At 38.5% G+C, this 19,711-nt stretch overlaps 1 protein-coding gene across 1 annotated transcript in view; it reads right to left on the bottom strand.

Annotated features, from left to right (window-relative positions):
• The window catches only part of ank2a (ankyrin 2a, neuronal), a gene marked incomplete in the record, with an annotated part of 55,038 nt that extends 43,464 nt beyond the window's left edge, over positions 1 to 11,574 (bottom strand). The window contains 8 exon segments of the mRNA XM_014026893.1: positions 445 to 453; positions 3,575 to 3,598; positions 3,959 to 4,144; positions 4,253 to 4,351; positions 4,459 to 4,557; positions 4,681 to 4,779; positions 10,064 to 10,165; positions 11,096 to 11,574. Coding sequence (XP_013882347.1) covers positions 445 to 453; positions 3,575 to 3,598; positions 3,959 to 4,144; positions 4,253 to 4,351; positions 4,459 to 4,557; positions 4,681 to 4,779; positions 10,064 to 10,165; positions 11,096 to 11,230 — 753 coding nt within the window.
• Between the last annotated feature and the right edge of the window lie 8,137 nt (positions 11,575 to 19,711).

Below are 19,711 nucleotides of genomic sequence, written 5' to 3'. Positions count from 1 at the left end.
AAAGAAAGAAAGAAAGAAAGAAAGAAAGAAAGAAAGAAAGAAAGAAAGAAAGAAAGAAAGAAAGAAAGAAAGAAAGAAAGAAAGAAAGAAAAGTCTGTAGTAGACACATGAAACTGACTGTTTAAGCAGTGAGATGTAAGATGCATGCTGTAAAACAAAAAACAGTGATGTAAAAAAGCATATCCCAAAAGAGCAAATGCAATGTCTTACATGTGCAAAAACCCTGTAAAACAGCCATGCTAACATAAAAAATGTGAACTTGCTGGACATTTGGTAACTTAAAAGAAAAGGCTAAAAATGAGGACAGCAAAACGCAAAACTCAACACAAAGCTACTGCATGTTGGTTTGCATCTAAGTCTTTCTGCTAGGATGAACAAATAAAAAGTTTACACGTAAGCTACAAACATCTACATTACACAGTTATAGGACAATTAACTCCTTACCTTCCCATTCTGATAGACACGGTGCAATTTAATTAAAGAACACAGTTAACTTAAAGATAAACAAAGTGTTTCAGAAAAAAAACTGTATAACATGCTAAGAAGTACACATGCTGTAAGGTTCTTAAGGAAAAAAACATTAATGAAAAAGTTAAATGATTCTGTGTTTAATTAACGATTAATACAAAGAAACATACACTCAATGACAATAAAGAAGTTGAGCACTTAGAAGGAATGGTACGATTTTGATATACTTTGTTTTTCATGCAAATATGCCTATGATTCAGTTAAAAGGTGACATCACAAACAAAGCAACAGTATTATTTAGCAGTTGTCTGAACGTCCAACAGTCAGCCAGTGAGTCAAGGTCACCAGAGATGGAGAATGCCTCACAGATATATTAGACAGCATTACTAGTGCTTGATAGAGTTTGATAGAAGTCACATTGTGAGTTTGCTTGAAGCCCAGTGGCTGCATCATGCAATTGCCCAGCATGTGGAACATATTGAGGTCATAGTGGTGATGCTGGGACCAAATAAAGGCACCCACACACATCATGAAGGTTCTGATCACTCAAGACAAATCACACCAACAGGGATCATTGTAGAACTGAATCCTGTGCCATTTTTTCCTGCCATCTGGGCACAAGCATTACACTGTACAACACCTAGTGTCATCATGTACTGTGTCTTGATGACTGTCAATAACCAAAGTATGGGTTTGATTCAGAGGACTCTGATGGCCTAACACTATGTCAGTAACATACTGCATCTGCATATTTTCTCCTTTCTGAGTCAGAACCCTGGTATAGTCTTTTAAAAAGACAACATCTGTCCACATATGGGACATGTGACTATAGACTGCCTGTATCATATAGAGGTCCTCCATGGCCAGCCAGGTTCCCCACTCTTTCCCCAGTCAAACACATACAGTGGTTTGCAAAAGTATTCATACCCCTTGAACTTTTCCATATTTTGTCACATTACAACCACAAACATAAATATATTTCACTGGAATTTAATGTGAAAGACCAACACAAAGTGGTATACAATTGTGAAGTGGAAGCAAAATTTTACATGAATCAAAACATTTTTTACAAATAAAAAACTGAAAAGTGTGACGTGCAAAAGTATTCAGCCCCCTTTTCCCTGAGTGCAACCAATTGCATTCAGAAGTTGCCTGATGACTGCTAATGACTCAAAAGGGTCCACCTGTGTGTAATCTAATCTCAGTACAAATACAGCTGCTCCGTGACGGCCTCAGATGTTGGTTAAGAGAATATTGGGGAGCAAACAGCATCATGAAGTCCAAAGAACACACCAGACAGGTTAGGAATATGGTTTTGGAGAAGTTTAAAGCAGGCTTAGGTTATAAAAAGATTTCCCAAGCTTTGAACATCTCACGGAGCACTGTTCAATCCATCATCCGGAAATGGAAAGAGTATGGCACCACAGTAAACCTGCCAAGACAAGGCCGTCCACCTAAACTTACAGGCCGAACAAGGAGATCACTGATCAGAGAGGCAGCCAAGAGGCCCATGGTGACTCTGGATGAAATGCAGAGAGCCACAGCTCAGGTGGAGGAAACTGTCCACAGGACAACAATTAGTCGTGCACTACACAAATGTGGTCTTTATGGAAGAGTGGCAAGGAGAAAGCCATTGTTAAAAGAAAACCATAAGAAGTCCCGTTTGCAGTTTGCCAGAAGCCATGTTGAGGACACAGCAAACATGTGGAAGAAGGTGCTTTGGTCAGACGAGACCAAAATTGAACTTTTTGGCCACAATGCAAAACGCTATGTGTGGCGGAGAAAGAACACTGCACATCACTCTGAAAACACCATCCCCACTGTCAAATATGGTGGTGGCAGCATCATGCTCTGGGGGTGCTTCTCTTCAGCAGGGACCGGGAAGTTGGTCAAAGTTGATGGGAAGATGGATGGAGCCAAATAAAGGGCAATCTTGGAAGAAAACCTGTTGGAGTCAGCAAAAGATTTGAGACTGGGGCGGAGGTTCACCTTCCAGCAGGACAACGACCCTAAACATAAAGCCAAAGCTACAATGGAGTGGTTTAAAAAAAAGAATATTCATGTGTTAGAATGGCCCAGTCAAAGTCCAGACCTAAACCCAATTGAGAATTTGTGGCAAGATCTCAAAACTGCTGTTCACAAACGCTCTCCATCCAATCTGACTGAGCTTGAGCTGTTTTGCAAGGAGGAATGGGCAAGAATTGCAGTCACTAGATGTGCAAAGCTGGTTGAGACATACCCTAAAAGACTTGCAGCTGTAATTGCAGCAAAAGGTGGCTCCACAAAGTATTGACTCAGGGGGGCTGAATAATTTTGCACGTCGCACTTTTCAGTTTTTTATTTGTAAAAAATGTTTTGATTCATGTAAAATTTTGCTTCCACTTCACAATTGTATACCACTTTGTGTTGGTCTTTCACATTAAATTCCAGTGAAATATATTTATGTTTGTGGTTGTAATGTGACAAAATATGGAAAAGTTCAAGGGGTATGAATACTTTTGCAAACCACTGTAATACCAGCATGGTCACCAACTCTGATCCAGTCCTTGCCAGTGTTTGTTGGATCTCAAAGCCACTTACAACAATTGTCAGCTGATTTAGTACACACAATGGTGCCACTTGCATCCTGGTCTGAGGGTGTGCTACACCCTACTGGCACAGGTCCATTGATGTGCCAGTACTGTCAACTTATTAGATCTGATGTTGCAATCTTAGCAATACAGTCATTTGACTTTTCAAACATGTGCAGTTACATTATATTTCCACCTCCCCCCTCCTGGTGCTCAACTTTATTTTTTGTCAGTGAAGGTATTAAAAATATTTATCCCTTCAAACATGAAAAAAGTAAATAGTTTACAATTCAATTTAACTAAATGACATTCTCTTGTAATACAACACAAAGTGATTCACCGTTGGCCATGCAGAGTGTAGTACAGCATTGAGAGCTCCATGCATTTACATTAACAGTACAAAAATTGGACGTGCACGATTTCCATATATCACAAAAGCCCCATTAAAAATGGGGAAAGTTTAAGATGAAAGATCTGAAAGAGATGGTCATAACTGACAAAGCAGATTCAGATAAAAAGCGGACAAGTCTGTATACCTCTGTGGTTCTATTGACCATCATCTGGTTAGGAAGCATAGAAAAAGAAAGGAGGGATAGGGTGTAGGATTGTTAGGGAAAAGATTTTACATCTGTGATAAGTAATACGGGAAAAATTACGAGGACAAGAAAACACACAATGAGGCATTTTAATGGGGCCTGGTGTAATGAGTAAAAAACTAACATGCTGGCAAGTGAAGTAAACTTGCACATTTCAATAGCACACTTTATGCTGCATGCCTATTTCTGTTAGAATTGTGCTTATAATTATGTTATGATGACATCTTATCTTTTCTCTTCAGTCTGATTTTTCTCTTTATTTCTTGCTCTAGACCCCAGAACTCCCTGCTACTTCAACAGTTTTGATCTGTGTTCCTCACTCACCTTAGACTGGACATCAGCGTTGTGGTCGTTCTGGAGTAGGAGCGCAGCAGACTTGGTGTCGTCTTTACGGGCCGCTATGTGCAGGGCTGGCAGGCGGACCTTACCCTTGGTGTCATGCTCCAAAAGCAAGGAGACAACAGAGTTGTGGCCCTGCTGGAGGGCAATGGCAAGAGGAGTGAAGCCGTCCTAAAGGAGCAGTGAAAACAAAAGAATAGGTGAAATCGGTTTGATACAGATAAGGAATTAATTTGTAAAATTTAACACATTTTTAAAATAATTCACACACAAACATACTTCTGTTGCAATGCTTTGGTTTCCTTCATTTTCCAGCAGGTATCGCACCACCTCCAAATGGTTTTCCTGGGCTGCCATGTAGAGTGGAGTGAAGCCATTCTGAACAGATATAAGGGTCCAGTTTATACTGTAGTTTATACTGTATACATTCAGCTCATAGCCTGATCTGTTGTTCATTACTTAAATTAGTTTTTGATAGTTCTCACCTGGGACTGAGCGTTGATATTTGCCGCTCGGTTAACCAAAAGTCTGACTACTTCTTTTTGACCAGCCAATGAGGCAATGTGCAAAGCAGTGTTTCCTTTCTGAAAAAATAAAAAAATACAGGATGAAGTGCATCTAAAATTTTAGTTTCCTATGTGGATATACACATAGGAAATTATGTGTAACTATTAACAGCTTGCATACTTGTTAACTTGTGTCCATACCTTGGTGGATGAATCGACAGGTGCTCCTCTCTGCAACAGTTCCTCCACTAAATCCTTGTGGCCCTCTTTGGCTGCCAGGTGTAATGCATTGAGACCATTCTGGAGAAAAATAACGATATTTTATGAAAACGGATGTGATGAACATGCACATATTTTCTATACATCCAAAGTGAAGAAAAATGCACCTCATCTTCATTTTCCTCCATTATGTTTGATGTCCTTTTCAAATAAAGACAGTTTCAAACTTTGAGTTAATCCTCTAGATGTCCTACTTCCTTCAAAGCTCAGCAAACATTTTTTCTACAATAAGTCTTCTCTTGCGTCTGAGTGTTTATTTTTTATCTTCTCTATGTTCTTCCTTCTCAGATAGTGCTCCAAAACAAAATCAGGGTAACGTAGGTCCATTCATTTCTTTTAGGCTCACCGACCCACTCCACCCACCAGAGACTCAGTCAGATGGATTACAGAAAGGAACGGTACCTCCCAGCTCTGGAGGCTCTGATCTCTCTGAAGACGAGCTGTTATGTTGCTGACACCTATGTCGTTCCCAGATTCCCACCCCCCACCGTGCTTACCCAGCATGCCTATACAAACAGACCAATAATAAATAGATGCTCTCTTTGGACAAACAGTCAACAGGGCGTAATGTATCTGCACAGTCATAGAACACATGTAAGACGCACACAAACATAGTCTTATTTAGAAGCTACTAAAAGTGTCTGCCCTTCACAAAAATAAAAAATGGGGGCTTACTTTAAAGGTTAAAGTGTTTCAGTGGGGCTATACTTAACTGACATACACTATCCCTTAAAAAGGCAAAAGCAATACCATAGTGATGTGCTGCATCTGAAATAAAACATTTAGAACTGCAAAGACATTCTGAAATTATATTTTCCTAATCAACAACATATAAAATAATAAAAGAAAATATGTTTCCCTTTGTTCAAGAAATAATAGCAAAGCTGCAAACTACTTATTGTTGACTGGATTAGGACAAATCTTATAATAATACAAGTTCAGCTGTAAGCAAATTTGTATTTTGTTTTACTTGTTTTTTGTGTGTTTTAAACTTTGTCATTGTAATTTATGATTTGGTTTACTGATGAACTCACCAAGCACTTGAGTCATCCTATGACTTTCACTAACTCACAGTCTTCCCAGTCATCGTCTGATGGGTGTGGTTATCTTAAGATTGTTATTTAAACTCTTCTTCGGAGAGAGGCTGACCTGCTTTGTAAGGCTCAACTATAAAAGCTTTAATGTTTTCACCTCAGCAAATTAGAGGTTATAAGTGGACTTTTGGAACAGTTTTACTACAATAGTCAAAATGAAACATCCAAATATGTTATCTGCTGACATAAGCACACAGAGAAAGTTAGAGCATTTTGCATCAGCTATAAAATGGGACTCTGACACAGCAAAAAACGATTCAATCCTATTAGAGTGTTTCAATCACATTTAAACCATTATGTATTTCAGGAGAGACAGGCAAAACCCCCAATAGACCCACATATGTACACACTCTGTCACACAGACTGATGTAAAGCTCCTTTTCCTCTGAGCTGCGCTGGAAGTGAAAGCTTAATTTAGCTAATGGACATTCAGCCTCAGCAGTACATCTTTCCACCAGAGCAGGACAACTATTGAGCTCCGTTCAACACAGATTATTATTTAACCTTCTTTTTGACCGCTGACCTTTGTTATGATCGCACATAAGTGGCCATATCTATTTAGTGTTGCTTTCAAGATTCGAGTGTAACATGGATGTCATTTAGATGGAAAAAAAAATGGGAAAATGCAGATTAAAGAGTAATATCACTCCCCAAGGATTAACATTGTGCTAGATTAGAGGGAAAGTCTGCCCTTTATTTGTGAGGAAAAGGAATAAAACAGCTCACTTATGCAAAAAGACACACACACACACACACACACACAGCTCATTCACACACTTTTTACCCACCATATATACAGAAATGTAGAGATAGAATTCTGCTAAGTTCTGAAAACTTTTTTCCTACAATAAATTTAAAATTAACAGACAACTTGCTTAAACTGAGAATGAAGCAACCCTATTTGTATTTGTTTGTTTTATTTGTAAAATCTGAACACACTGAACAAAACAGAACACAGAGACACCATATGACTGTAGCTTTGGCAGCTTTGACCAGTAATACTCTTTAACCAACTTGGAAAGTTCCCTGCCTTTGGCACCAGACCCTGACAACTCAGCTGCTGCTTTCCAAGACTGGGCTCTTCAGGTATTAACGAGCATATTGCAGAGGTTCAAGATTCCTCTAGCAAATTGCAGAGGTAAAAAAAAATTGGTAAAAATTCAAGGAAAAATAAAAATATTGGATTTACTTCCTTTTTTGTAACTGGTTGCTTTTTGTGATGAAAATTCTGTTCTGGAGAAACTTCTGTGTGCAAAGGACAAAGCTGAAGGTCAGTCAGTGACATCACCGCATGGGCTCAGGAACTTTTCCACAAATGAAATTTATTTTTATTTAGTGGTGCATGAGATATTTTTGCTTACAAACAAACAGGGCTGACTCCAAAAGTTAATGCTATGGGTTTAAGCAAAAAAAAAAAAAAAAAAAAAACTGAAAAGCAGGCTATAATGAGCTATTTAGATGTGTATTTGATGTCAGGTTTGTATAAAGTTACAATACAGCTATGGTGCAGTTTCTTGCTCTTTACACACAAACACACACATACACACACTAGGTTGGGGCATCACTGTAACATATACAGTGTAAAAATGTCAGTCACATTTTTGGTCATCTGACAGTCATTTGATCATCTGACACTGAAGTGGTCTGAAGGGCATGGCTCTCCTATTGCTGGATGTGCTATGTGTGTGTTTGTGTGTGTGCATGTGTGTGTGTGCGTGTGTGTGTGTGTGTGTGTGTATAGTCAGACTTTCATGTTTGTACACTAAAGAAAGCTCCATGGCACCCATGGCAACAAACAGTAGGGCAAAGGGTGGGCACCTGCTATTTCCTGACTACCAAATGATTGCCACCCAGTTTATAAATGGTAAGACTTTGCTGCAATATTACAAAAGGCCAACTGCAACGAGCAAGTAATACATGCATTAGGTCAGGGCTATTCAGCTGGCGGCCCGCGGAGAGACCACAGTTCGGCCCGCCAATTGGTTCATTCATCACTTAAGCTCAAACCCCCACTTTTCTACTTTAATTACTTTTTCTTTTAGTTAGACATAGACATGTTTGGTATCTACAGAACCGTCAGAATTGTGGCTACAAGTTGGTAAAAAACATTTATATGCACACTAAGGACTGTTAAAATGACAAGCAGTTGAAGATAAAACTATCAAAGTGAAAATAAAATTGGTTTAAAAATTTGGCAAGTCAGAGATGTCAAAATAATATTTGTGTCAAATAGGGAGTATAATGTGTTCTTTTTGTTTTTGATTTTGTTTATTTATCCCTACTTTTAATAGGGTTCTGTATGTTGTAATCATGATTAAATGCAGCAAAATAAACTATTAAGGTAACAGATCTTTTTTATACTTAATTTACATAACAAATTTAATTGCTGGATGTCCAGCACCTGAGCTGTTGACCTGCTGTAACTGTGGCCCCCGGAGCAGTTTAGTTGAATAGCCCTGCATTAGGTACTCACATTACACACATGCTAACATAGGCTCACCTAACATCCTTCTTTAAGCTACCTCATGACTGTTGTAACTCAAAATGACAGAGAGGATGACAGAGCTGTAAGAAGAAGTATTTCACCCCCTCCAGTATCTCCCCCTCGGTGGAATGTGGAAGAGGATAGGCAGGGAGTTAAGAGCAGCTGTCCATGGGGCACAGACCCCTCCGATGCTGCTTGAACTGGATCCAACAGGGATGCTACTGTAAATATTGTAGTGGTGTTAATGGGACCAGGTTCAGGCATTTATTGCCTCAAATCATTACTGTGATGTTTTTGTCACAGGACAATGCTAAAAAGATACTTTACTTTAGTTTTCTTTATACGTTATTTGTAGTAAAATTAGTACAAGCGTGTCTCAAGCATTGCCTTACACGATCATTCATTTACTACAACACAAAATAAATCACGAGTACATACGTTACAGGGCATTCCTTCATGTGCACTACAGTCACATCACATGTTTAGGAACTTAACAGGTTGTGGACCAAAACAATTTTTTGATCTATTTTTAGTAAAAAAAAAAAGAGGAAGAGAGAATCATTGCCCAGATGGAAGGGGTTTAAAGCAGTGATTAAGGGGATGGGTTTTGTCAATCATAATTTCCTTTGCCTTGTTGACTTCTGATTCTGCAATTCTTCACAATTTACTTGCTATTGTCACTGATTTTCTGATAGCAATTTTTGAGCCGTAGAAGCATTTCCAAACCAGCAGATGATACAGAAAGATTTCAATAAAAACTTTCCATAAAAACACTATAAAACATATGAAGAATCCCCACTTCAGTTTGTGATCAAGCACAACGCCAAGATATTTAAACTTTTAACAGATTGTATATGTTTATTGTCAATATAAGTTGTGCAGGAAGATGGACATTAGTATCTCTCAGGTTTATTAGGAGATTGTGTTGTTTACACCAGTTAAGAAAAGAACCTAAAACTGGACCATGGTCCTCTTCTTCATCAAATAAAAGACTAACCAAGGCTGTGTCATTGGCATACTTAAGTATCTGTTTGGGAAAAGACTTTTACAAGAGTTTGTATAATGAGTAATGAGGACAAAACACAACCCTGGGGAATGCCTTTGTTGGTTTCTTTACTATCAGAAAGAGCTGCTCCAACTCTAACCCACTGTGTTTTGTGAGTTTGAAAGTCAAGGATCCATGAATTTACGGTACTAGTATGTGTTTTGATGAGAATACATGCACATAAAGAGTTATTATACACATATCAGGCTGATTATTGATTGCTTTTAAACAGTTCTTATGATTAGAGGTATTATAGAACTCCGAAGTTTTCTCAGGTCCCCTGCCCAATCTGAACAATGATGGCATGTTTAGCCGCATGTTGTCGTTCAACCACTGGCTATTTAGGTGGCGTTCTGAAAACAGGGTTTTCTACATCCTATTTCTTATTAGTCTTTATCTGGAACAACAATTCATGTTTGTTGTGAGATCTCAAATTAAATTATTTACTGCAATCGCAGGTTACCCACATTAAATTATCTAGAGATAGGGTTTAGGTTTGAGTCATTGTGTTGAAGATGTTTTAGAACTGTGTGCTTTAAAGAGGAGAAAGTAAAACAAAACACACCAAACAGTAATGCACAACATACACAGCAAAAATTAATTAATTAATTAATTAATTAATTTAAAAAACAGAAGTACACTCCAGATATCAAATGTAGATCCAGCAAGATATTTTCTTACCTGGTTGCAGGTGCTGATGTCAACTCCATTTCTGAGGAATTCCAGGACTTTGTCAGTGTTCCCCGCTCGTGCAGCTCGAAGAAAACTGGTGCTACTGTCAGACTGCAGAGGTGAAGACAGAAATAAAGCAAATTATTAGAAACTCCAACAAATGACAGCATTTCTGGTAAAACAATATGAGCTTTGTTAGCCCAAGATCACACACAGTTTTCCTATTCTTTGTAATGTTTTTCTATTTTTCATTTTTGCAAAATATGCTTTTATCTCAACACTCAAAAAATGGATGTAGTGGGTTTAATCCATTACATGTTAACTGAGTGTATTTGGCTTTAGTTTTTTTTTTTATTATTCAGTCACATAAGCTGATATTAACGAAAAGGTTATTTTATGTAAGAATGTAGTTTTACAAAAGCCAGACAGTTTGTAAAATGGTCTGAGTTGTTAGATCTAAATTTAACCACATCGCTCAGAGCAGACCCACACACACCCCATACACATAAATACACGCTCCTATCAAAAAACATAAATATTTTTCTTTTCACGTCAAAGTTAAAGTTCTTGAAAACCTAAAAATTGCATGTTAATGTCCTTTTAAAAATGAATGACAGAGTGATTTTCATGCTTGAATTGAATGGAGCAAATCATCTGTCAGCATCATTGTTGACAGTTGTCAATGGTAATCAACATTTCTTGACAAATATGATCACATATATTAGATTTTTATCAAAAGTAGGCAGAAATTGACTTGATAAAGTACTGACCAAGGTTGAACCTCCATTTTATGTCTGTGTGCTAGTTAAACTCTGCTGGGTGTTAACATGTGAGATCAGGACCACAAGCTCCTCACGACACACTGGAGGTGAGGTCACATTCCCGTCAAAGTTCATAGGTCAAACCTCACACATGACACCTTTTACCACACAAACACACCATCAACAGGGAAATAAAAACACTGTATGAAAATACTCCTCATCATTGCAGAACAATATCACAAAGCATAAAGGTTAAAATCAGGACTTTTCATCCTCTTACCAGGATATCTTCCACGTCAGATCCAGAGTCAGCAACCTTGTAGTAGTCAGAGTGTTGGTCAGAGTCTCCGTCACCCTCTTTGGTCTTTAAATCGCTGCCTGATCCACATGGTTTACATGATGCTGCGTTACCCATAGTTATAATCCAGCTACCCCAGCTTTACCTCAGCATTATGATGAGTCTTCACTAACTTTAAGACTGTGTAGGACTGGAGAGTCCATTAAGGTACACAGTTTGCAGTTTCTCACTTTACATCCTTAGACAGAAGCCTTTCCATTCCACTTCCTTGACAAATGGGTGCTTAATGGATCCCACAAAGTATGAAAATTCTCTCTCCAAACTTTTAAAACACCACTGCAAATCTTACTTCCGTTTTCATCCTTTCTCACGTTCCATTAACAATCTTCCTCAGGCTTTTGACACCTTTTGGCTCTGTCTCAGTCTATACCCTGCATGCTCCAAAGTCCTGCCTACTCTTCCTCTACCACTCTATTTTTGTGGGTTAACAACTGCAGACATACACATTTAACTCACGCAGTGTCTCCCGCGTCGGCTATTTTTATCACTTCAGATCATCAATTCTACAGAGTCCCCTGCCCCTTGCTGTCTGTCACAGGCGTGGGGGGGCGTGACAGCTGGGTTTGAGTCTGAATTTGGACTCTATGTCTGCTAAAAGGCTACAAGAATTATGAGAAAGAGACCAAATTCCATTGGAAACATAATACATTCCACTAAATCACACCAATGTTGTGAGAGTCATCCAAATTTTAAAATTTTCACATTTAATCTTAACTTTATTCACCTCACATAGGTTTTCTACATTTTTACTTCTACTTAATGGTGGTTTCAAAGCATCAATTTAACTACCAAACTATGAATGTATAAAATACTAGTATGAAAGAATCACAGTACACAGTAAGCTTTTTAGGTTACATGTTACTCATGAGAAACCATACAAGATTCCTTCTGTCTAAGCTCACATGGTACAGAAATACTGATGCCATCAGGTGTAGAAGCACAAGGTTTTTTAATGCATCATCCATGTATGCATGTATTCACTTATCTGCCTGTGCACGTGTTGTTTTCATCTGTTTGTCAAAATAACCACACAGCTAAAGATCAGTCTGATTGAGAACCAGCTGTGCTCTACAGGATTTGTGTAAATGGATTTGCAGTCTGTCAGATAGTGAAGAATACTGGATTACACGCTGAGCTCTGTCCTATTGAAATGTCTTATTAGTCGTGGCACAGCAAGGGTTTACCTTCAACATTTCTAAGCATTGGCATGTCTTCAGTAGTGCAGTAGTAAAGATAAACCCCTTACACAAATGGATAGGCACTAGATAAACTCCACTTTACTGGAGTCCATCTATGTCAGCCTTAATCCACTGGTCCCAATCAAGAGAAAAGCATCCATATAAAATCTCATGATGTCTGTCACGTGAACACACAAGACATTAGAAGGAGAAAATTAAAGAAAATTGTTTGTGGACATAAAAGAAACAATTCTGTTGAAACACATAGTTGACAAAGGACCCAAAAAGTTTCTGCAGGACTGAAAATGCCAAAGAGCTGCAGCATCTATAGCTCTATAAGGAAATATATTCTGAAAAAACAGCAATCCAGAAGGGGCTGTCCAGCCAAGCAACATCCAGCAAGGATGAAGGACTGTGATTAGTTAAAACAGGAAGAGCTAAATGGATATGAGCATCAGTATCTTTAGATAAAAGGAAAATATCGCTTGGATGAAAAGAGGCAGATTTTTGTAAAATGATTAAATGGTCAGAGAATTAACAAAAGAACTGAACAGTATACTTAATTTTACCTGACGTTTAGCTCTCTCCCGCTGCCGTCTCCTCTTCTCTCTGGCTTTCTGTAGAGCCTTATACTCTGGATGTTGCTCAAGTTCTCGTGCTTTCTTAAGATGGGCTGCAGCGTGAGCCATGATGTCTTCAGACTACCGTTTCCAGTCGTAAAAATTGTTTTGCTGTATACTGAAGTTTAATTTAGATATGTCTTGGTCCAATGAACAAGAGCCTATTATATAAGCCTCTGGCAAAAATGTATTTTACTCTATGAAAAGTATTTCGACCTTTAGCTTGCTCTACGATAACACTCTTAACTTTCTCTTCTTATCTAATGTTATTGGACTTTTGTTCCTCAGAAAATAAAATACAAAAAATAAAAATAAAAACAAAAATAAACGTACACAAAAATGAAACGTCAGATTTTATCTTGATTTCTAGATGTTGCAAAAATATTTAAATCAGAGTCCAAATCTTTTACAATGCCTACTGAACTATTTCCATGTGCACAAGTAAAAGAAAATGAGAAATGATGACCAAATAGGGATGCTGAATAAAAAATAGGAGCCGTCCACTCATTCATCACATGGCCCATCACACACACACACACACACACACACACACACACACACACACACACGCACGCACGCGCACACACACACACACACACACGCACACAGGGACACAGGCACACCGGCAGGGACTGATCCAAACCAGATGTGGATGAAAACCTTAGTCCGTGTGAACAGCTGTAGTTACAGAATGCTGATGTGTGTCTGTGGGCACGTTTTTGCTACATGGTAAGAACCCTTTTCCAGAAAAAGGCAGCCTAGTGGGGATCAAATGCAAGTCGTGGGGACCAATGCCCGGTCCCCACAAGTACAGATGCTAATTTCGAGTGGGGGTTAGGTTTAGGTTAGTTTTAGGGTCAGGTAGTACCTGTGAGGTTAATTTTAGGGTAGATAGTCAGGATTAGGCTACAAATTACCAGAAAATGAATGGAAGTCAATACATGGTCCCAACAGGGATAAAAAAGCAAACCTGTGTGTGTGTGTGCCTGTATTACCATTTATTGTGAATGTTGCAGAACATGTGACCTACAGTCACATGAGTGTGTAACCAGTGAAAGGCTTTTAGAGAGGCTGTGTGCCAACATCCAGCTGACTCCTGCAGTTACAGCTGTTCACTCTGATGCTGTGGAGACGCCCTGCATCCAGAAAGACAGAGGAACGTGTGAGGAGAAGAAACGAGAAGCAGGGTTTGGCTGAAGGCACAGCATTAACATATTGATTATGCTAGAAAATCAACTTGTGTCCAACTACAAATAAAACAGTACACGCTTACAGTCGCACAACCAGGACGCATTTGATATTGATGTATTTCTTCAATGACATTTTCTGTCTTCAAGAATTTATCATAAGTCTGATGGTTTTACAGTGTTGTACTCTGCAGCTGTTTGATGCAAAAGTTTGATGCAACACTTTATTTGAAGTGGTGTGCATAAGACTGTCATAATGCTGTCATAAATATGGCATAACACCTGTCATGAACTCAAAAGAGTCCTCATGAATGTTTATGACTGTTGTCATTAAGTGTCATTCGGTAAATTCTGACACTTTTAATGCAAAGTTGACATTGTTTAAAATGTCTTTGTTATGACAACTTGACATTAACCAAGACAAAAAAAAATGTCTTGACAAGTTAGAGTATTTATAAGCATTTGTCAGTGTAATGACGCTTAATGACATCTCTATAACTATTATAACATGTTCCGCTTTACTTGAGGTAAGGGAAAATATTAATGAAATATATTGGTCTCATGACAGCCAAAGTTAAGACTAACAACAAATGACAGTGTAATAAAATGGTAAAGTTGATACTTAATAGCTTTTATGATATTATTATGATTTCTTGGTTAATGTCAAGTTGTCATAACAAAGACATTTTAAACAATGTCAACTTTGCATTAAAAGTGTCATAATTTACCGAATGACACTTAATGACAACAGTCATAAAGATTTATGAGGACTCATTTAAGTGCATGACCGATGTTATGTCATATTTATGACAGTGTCATGACAGTCTTATGCACACCCCTTCAAATAAAGTGTTAACTATTTTCCTATGATGTTTTGGAGAATAGTGATAAATGTAGTGATCGAACCACACCAGTACTTATTTACCTCCTGAAAATACAGACCACTCCCTAAATGAAGGGAGAATGTGTCTCAAATGCACATCACATGTTTTACTGTCAGCTGATGGAACATGATGTGACAACTCATGTGAGTGTGTGGATTTGTGTTTGTCCACCGCTGGCACTCGGCTGTCAAGGTCTCGCTCTGCCACTGCAGTTATTTCTGCTCACGCATTCTGCCTGCAGTGTTTTGCAGGCTCAGTCAAAGTCAACAACATTTCTCTCTATGAGTAGTCATGAATGGAGCTGAACTGCTGATTCATAGTAGAGTAATACTGCAAAAGAAAAAGTCCTACTGCAGTGTGTTGAAACTGAATGCTTCATTTGAGTACACAGAAAAATCCTGCTGTTAAGCTGATTTAATATTTTTGTGAAAGCATGATGTTTCTCTGGCGCTCTCTGCTGGTGACACAGGAAACAACTGTGGAATTTAACCCACCAGGTTAATTATCAAAGGAAAACTTCTTAGACTAAATCTTTATTTTAATAAGGAAAAAAGTCACATTTGACTCAAATGTCATTTTGGGAGGAAGTGATGGTGCAGAAGTTAGAGAAGGTGAGTCTGTAATTGGAAGGTCGGTTGGTTTGAACCCCCAGACAGGCATGAGAAAACTGGGTGTGAAAGGTGAAGCACCCACAGCTGCCTCCACCTTGAGCAACGCTGCTCCTCCAGCTGCTTCTCGGGCTTCTGCAGGGTATTTATTTCCCCATTGGGGATTAACAGTGCATAATAAAATAATGCGTTCAGTTCAAATCAGAGATAAAATGCCAGTTGTTTGTATACTGTTAAGCTTCCAATGTTTAGTTAGTGATCTTAGACGATTATTTATGCAACAGTATCAAAATCAGAGGAGAAAAAAAAATCAAATGAACAAGTAAAGTACGTGTGCCTCGGTGCTTGCATTATCGATTCAGGGGTCAGATTACACTGACAGCAGATTCAGAAGAAAAGCTAATGTGAGCTCTTGTTTCTGTTGGTTTAGTGGACCAGACACACGGGGAGGGGTTTAATGCTCTGCTCTCCATGTTATGGATCCAAAGGCTTTTACTTGGCCCATTAGGATCCATTGACTGGCAGATATGAAAAATGCAAAGACCCTGCATATACTTGTTTACGTGTTTCAAGCTGAGAGGATATTACCAAGTGTGTAGAAAAGTGCTGAATCATGAGTATGTAGCATGCCCGGATTCAACGTGTCATGTTTTACATGTGGTATGCAATCACAAACATACTGGACTGTTTCAAGATTAAATCAAGATTTTAACTTTGTTGTCTGTTGCTAATAATATGCAAAACGATGTAAAATGGTAAATGGTAAATGGTACTGAACTTATAGAGCGCTTTTCAAATCCCTCCGGACCCCCAAAGCGCTTTACACTAACAGACATTCACCCATTCACACTCACATTCACACACTGATGATGGCAAACTACACTGTAGCCACAGCTGCCCTGGGGCACACTGACAGAGGTGGGGCTGCCATGCATCGGCGCCACCAGACCCTCTGACCACCATCAGTATATCAGATGTAGCTTTATTAGTATTAATAAATCAGTATTGATGGACTGTTTAAACAACTTGCCTTTCTATTTTGTTTTATATCAAAAGCGCTAATGATTTCAAATCACATATATCATTGTTTGCTTAGTACACCTAAAATTAAATGTGGACATGTGCCAAACAAATAAAATAACCAATCTGTAGGAGTTAGGTCCTTTAAAAGCCAGCTATAAATAGAAAAATGCAACAAAATGTGGCCAAAGAAACCAAAGAAATGTGCAATCAGATAAAAATCCAATTGTGCAATTTTGAAGGAAAAAAAAGTCTAAAAAAATCATAAAGAGATATAAATAACACTTTGTTGCTTTATTTCCAACAAATATGCACAGACTGCACTTTAGTGATACTGACTGGATGAAAAAACTTAAAGCCAATGAAAAGATGCTGATGAGAGAAAGCCAAGTTAAACTTCACCTGCAGCGAATCGTTCTACTTAGTTTAAAAACAAGCATCTACATCTAAAGCCAAATGTTCAGAATTATGACTTTTTTTTCACTCTGTGCTAAAGTCTATGCCAGTACTCACTTTAAAAGCAGGTACACAAAAACGCACACCCCAATCCATCTTTTACCAGTTAGCTTTTGATTTACTGCAGCTGCAGTGACCCTGCATTTCCTGACTGTAACATGAGAAAAGAACCACTGCAGTTACCGCCCTCTGCATTTAGACTTTGGATAAACACATCAGTCATCATCCAAAGGGTTTCTTTCTCAGGTTCTTGGCAAATGTGTGACTTGTTCAAGCCAAAAGACTAAAAACAAACAGCAACTTTTCAGCAGCTACACAACATTACAACAACTATAGTTTTCTGAAAACTCCTAAGTGAACAATTCTTTGTAGAACAAATAATTTTGCACAGTGAAATATTGGTAATTAACAAATCTGAATACCTTCCACGTTAAATAGTCTGTTTTATCTCAGCGTCACGACAAAATTAAAAAGAAACTATACAGAAAGCAATAGATCAGCTCATGCTGAATCATTTTACGATGGTTTTACTGCTTAAGGAAGGTCAGAGCCATAAAATGTGCCTCAGTTGCGCCTTCTGCTAGTCTCTTCTTGTTCCTCACACAACTAAATCACACAAAGTCAAATTTAATAGCAAGTGCACAAAGCAGGCAGCCAGCAATCCAGACCACACCACACCCAAACAAAGTCAATAATGACAGAGATGCTGGATAATCGGGGGGNGAGATAGCATACGTACAAACATGATAGGGTAATATAATATGGCCAGAGTCAACTGAGAGAGGAGAAAGTCAAGTAGACTCTGCACTGCTGTAACTGAAACAACACCATGTCCACACGCAAGATGAAACATCTGATCTTTAAGTATTTACCAGTGAAATAAGTTCTGCTGCAATCTTAACAAGCCACGCCCCCCCATACACACAAAAGCACACAGAAACATGCTTCCACAGACAGACAGCCTCATGGGAAGGCAGCGAAGCCACATAAGGTGATTGCCAAAAGCAGAACTATGACTGCGACACATGGATTACGTAATATCACTGCTCAAATCTTTAAAGTCATTAATAATTTCCTGCACTCACACAAATTTATGGCTTCTCCCTTTTTTTCACTTTTTGAAATGCAGCGTGTCTCCTGGGAACATGATGTCAGCATACCACTCCTGTTAATTAGATTATGGTGAGGCCTTTAACTAATTAGTTTTACAGAAAAAAAAAGCATCATACTAAGAGTAACCTATTCCACATATCACCACCATTAGGTATCAAAACGCAAGACACAGAATGGTGCAGGGAGGTAAATACTTAAGTACTGTATACTGGTAGCATACAGGATGTAATTACAACCTTCTTACAATGGATGATGACTCCACTATGACATAAAAAATATGCCAGAACTTGAATGGTTCTTGCAGTCAGGTTCTCAGGCTTGTTTTCAGAAAGCTGTGGATTTCCCATTACAAGTGATAGAGAGTTATGGGCTGTGGAGGGTTTGGGGCACAAAACTTGAAGTCATGGAGTACGGGGGAGCGTGGTGACAGCATATTCCTGACGTGGAGTGTGAGGGTAATACCTGTGTGTTACAATTGGAGGAAATTACTCCGACATTAATGTGTTGATAAGTTATCTCTTAACTGGACTTTCTCTACTAATCAACAGTAGTCAACACGATAAATTCTACTTTTCTGTTGTTTCATTTGACAGCATGGTTCTGTCTCCCAGCATCAAGTGACAAAGGATCCCGAAGCAGAAACCGATTTCACTCCAGTCGAATGTATTATGAATTATGAAGCGTGTGACCTAAAAATTTGCTGCAGTGCCTAGTCAGTCCAGAGACGCTGAGTGAAACTGTCAGTCTGAACGATAGAACAGCAAAACTTTAGAGAAGAAAGTGCACTTTTTCTTTCCTACTCGCTTTATTTTAACCTCATACATAAATATGTATTTATTTTGCGTCCTAACAGATCCATGAAGGGCTGTAGCACAACATATAAATGGAAATAAAGGTTGTTAGTGAAAAACGAATACTTCCCCATTTGTTTTCTTATCTACCTTAAGAAGTATGAGGTTAAAATAAAGCAAGCAGGCAAGAAAAAAGTACACTGCAACTCTCCAGTGACCTGAATTAGTGGTTGCATCAACACCTGAAAAAAACAGGCTAATGTTCTGATATGTTTTTTTTTTGTCCCATGAGCCTTGCTACTCTCACAGATCCAACAAAATAAAAATACTGAGGAAACAAGGAAATAATGGTTTAAGTAGGAGGAACCAGCTGACGAGAGCAGGAGCGATGAAGGTGTTTGAGCTCAGCTTCTGAGAAGAGCATTGATCTTCAACCACACCCTGCTCTCTCTCTCCCTCTTTCTAGTCCTCTCTAACTGGAAGCAAAGTTATAAAGCCATAATGAATAATTAACCTCAAAATTCCTAACACTGCCCCTATTCAAAAACGCCCGCCTTATGGAACAGAATACGACTCAAGCTAATGTGATGATGCTTCCACAGTCTGGCTGCTAATTCTTATATTCTGAAGAGTTAATCAGTTTATATGTATCTTTGCGTTTCTTTTTACAGAATCATTTTT

This window comes from Austrofundulus limnaeus, unplaced genomic scaffold (genome assembly GCF_001266775.1).
Source record: "Austrofundulus limnaeus strain Quisiro unplaced genomic scaffold, Austrofundulus_limnaeus-1.0 Scaffold598, whole genome shotgun sequence".
NCBI classification, from domain to species: domain Eukaryota; kingdom Metazoa; phylum Chordata; class Actinopteri; order Cyprinodontiformes; family Rivulidae; genus Austrofundulus; species Austrofundulus limnaeus.
Note: the sequence above shows the minus strand (reverse complement) of the source record. Positions and strands in the feature narration are given on the sequence as shown.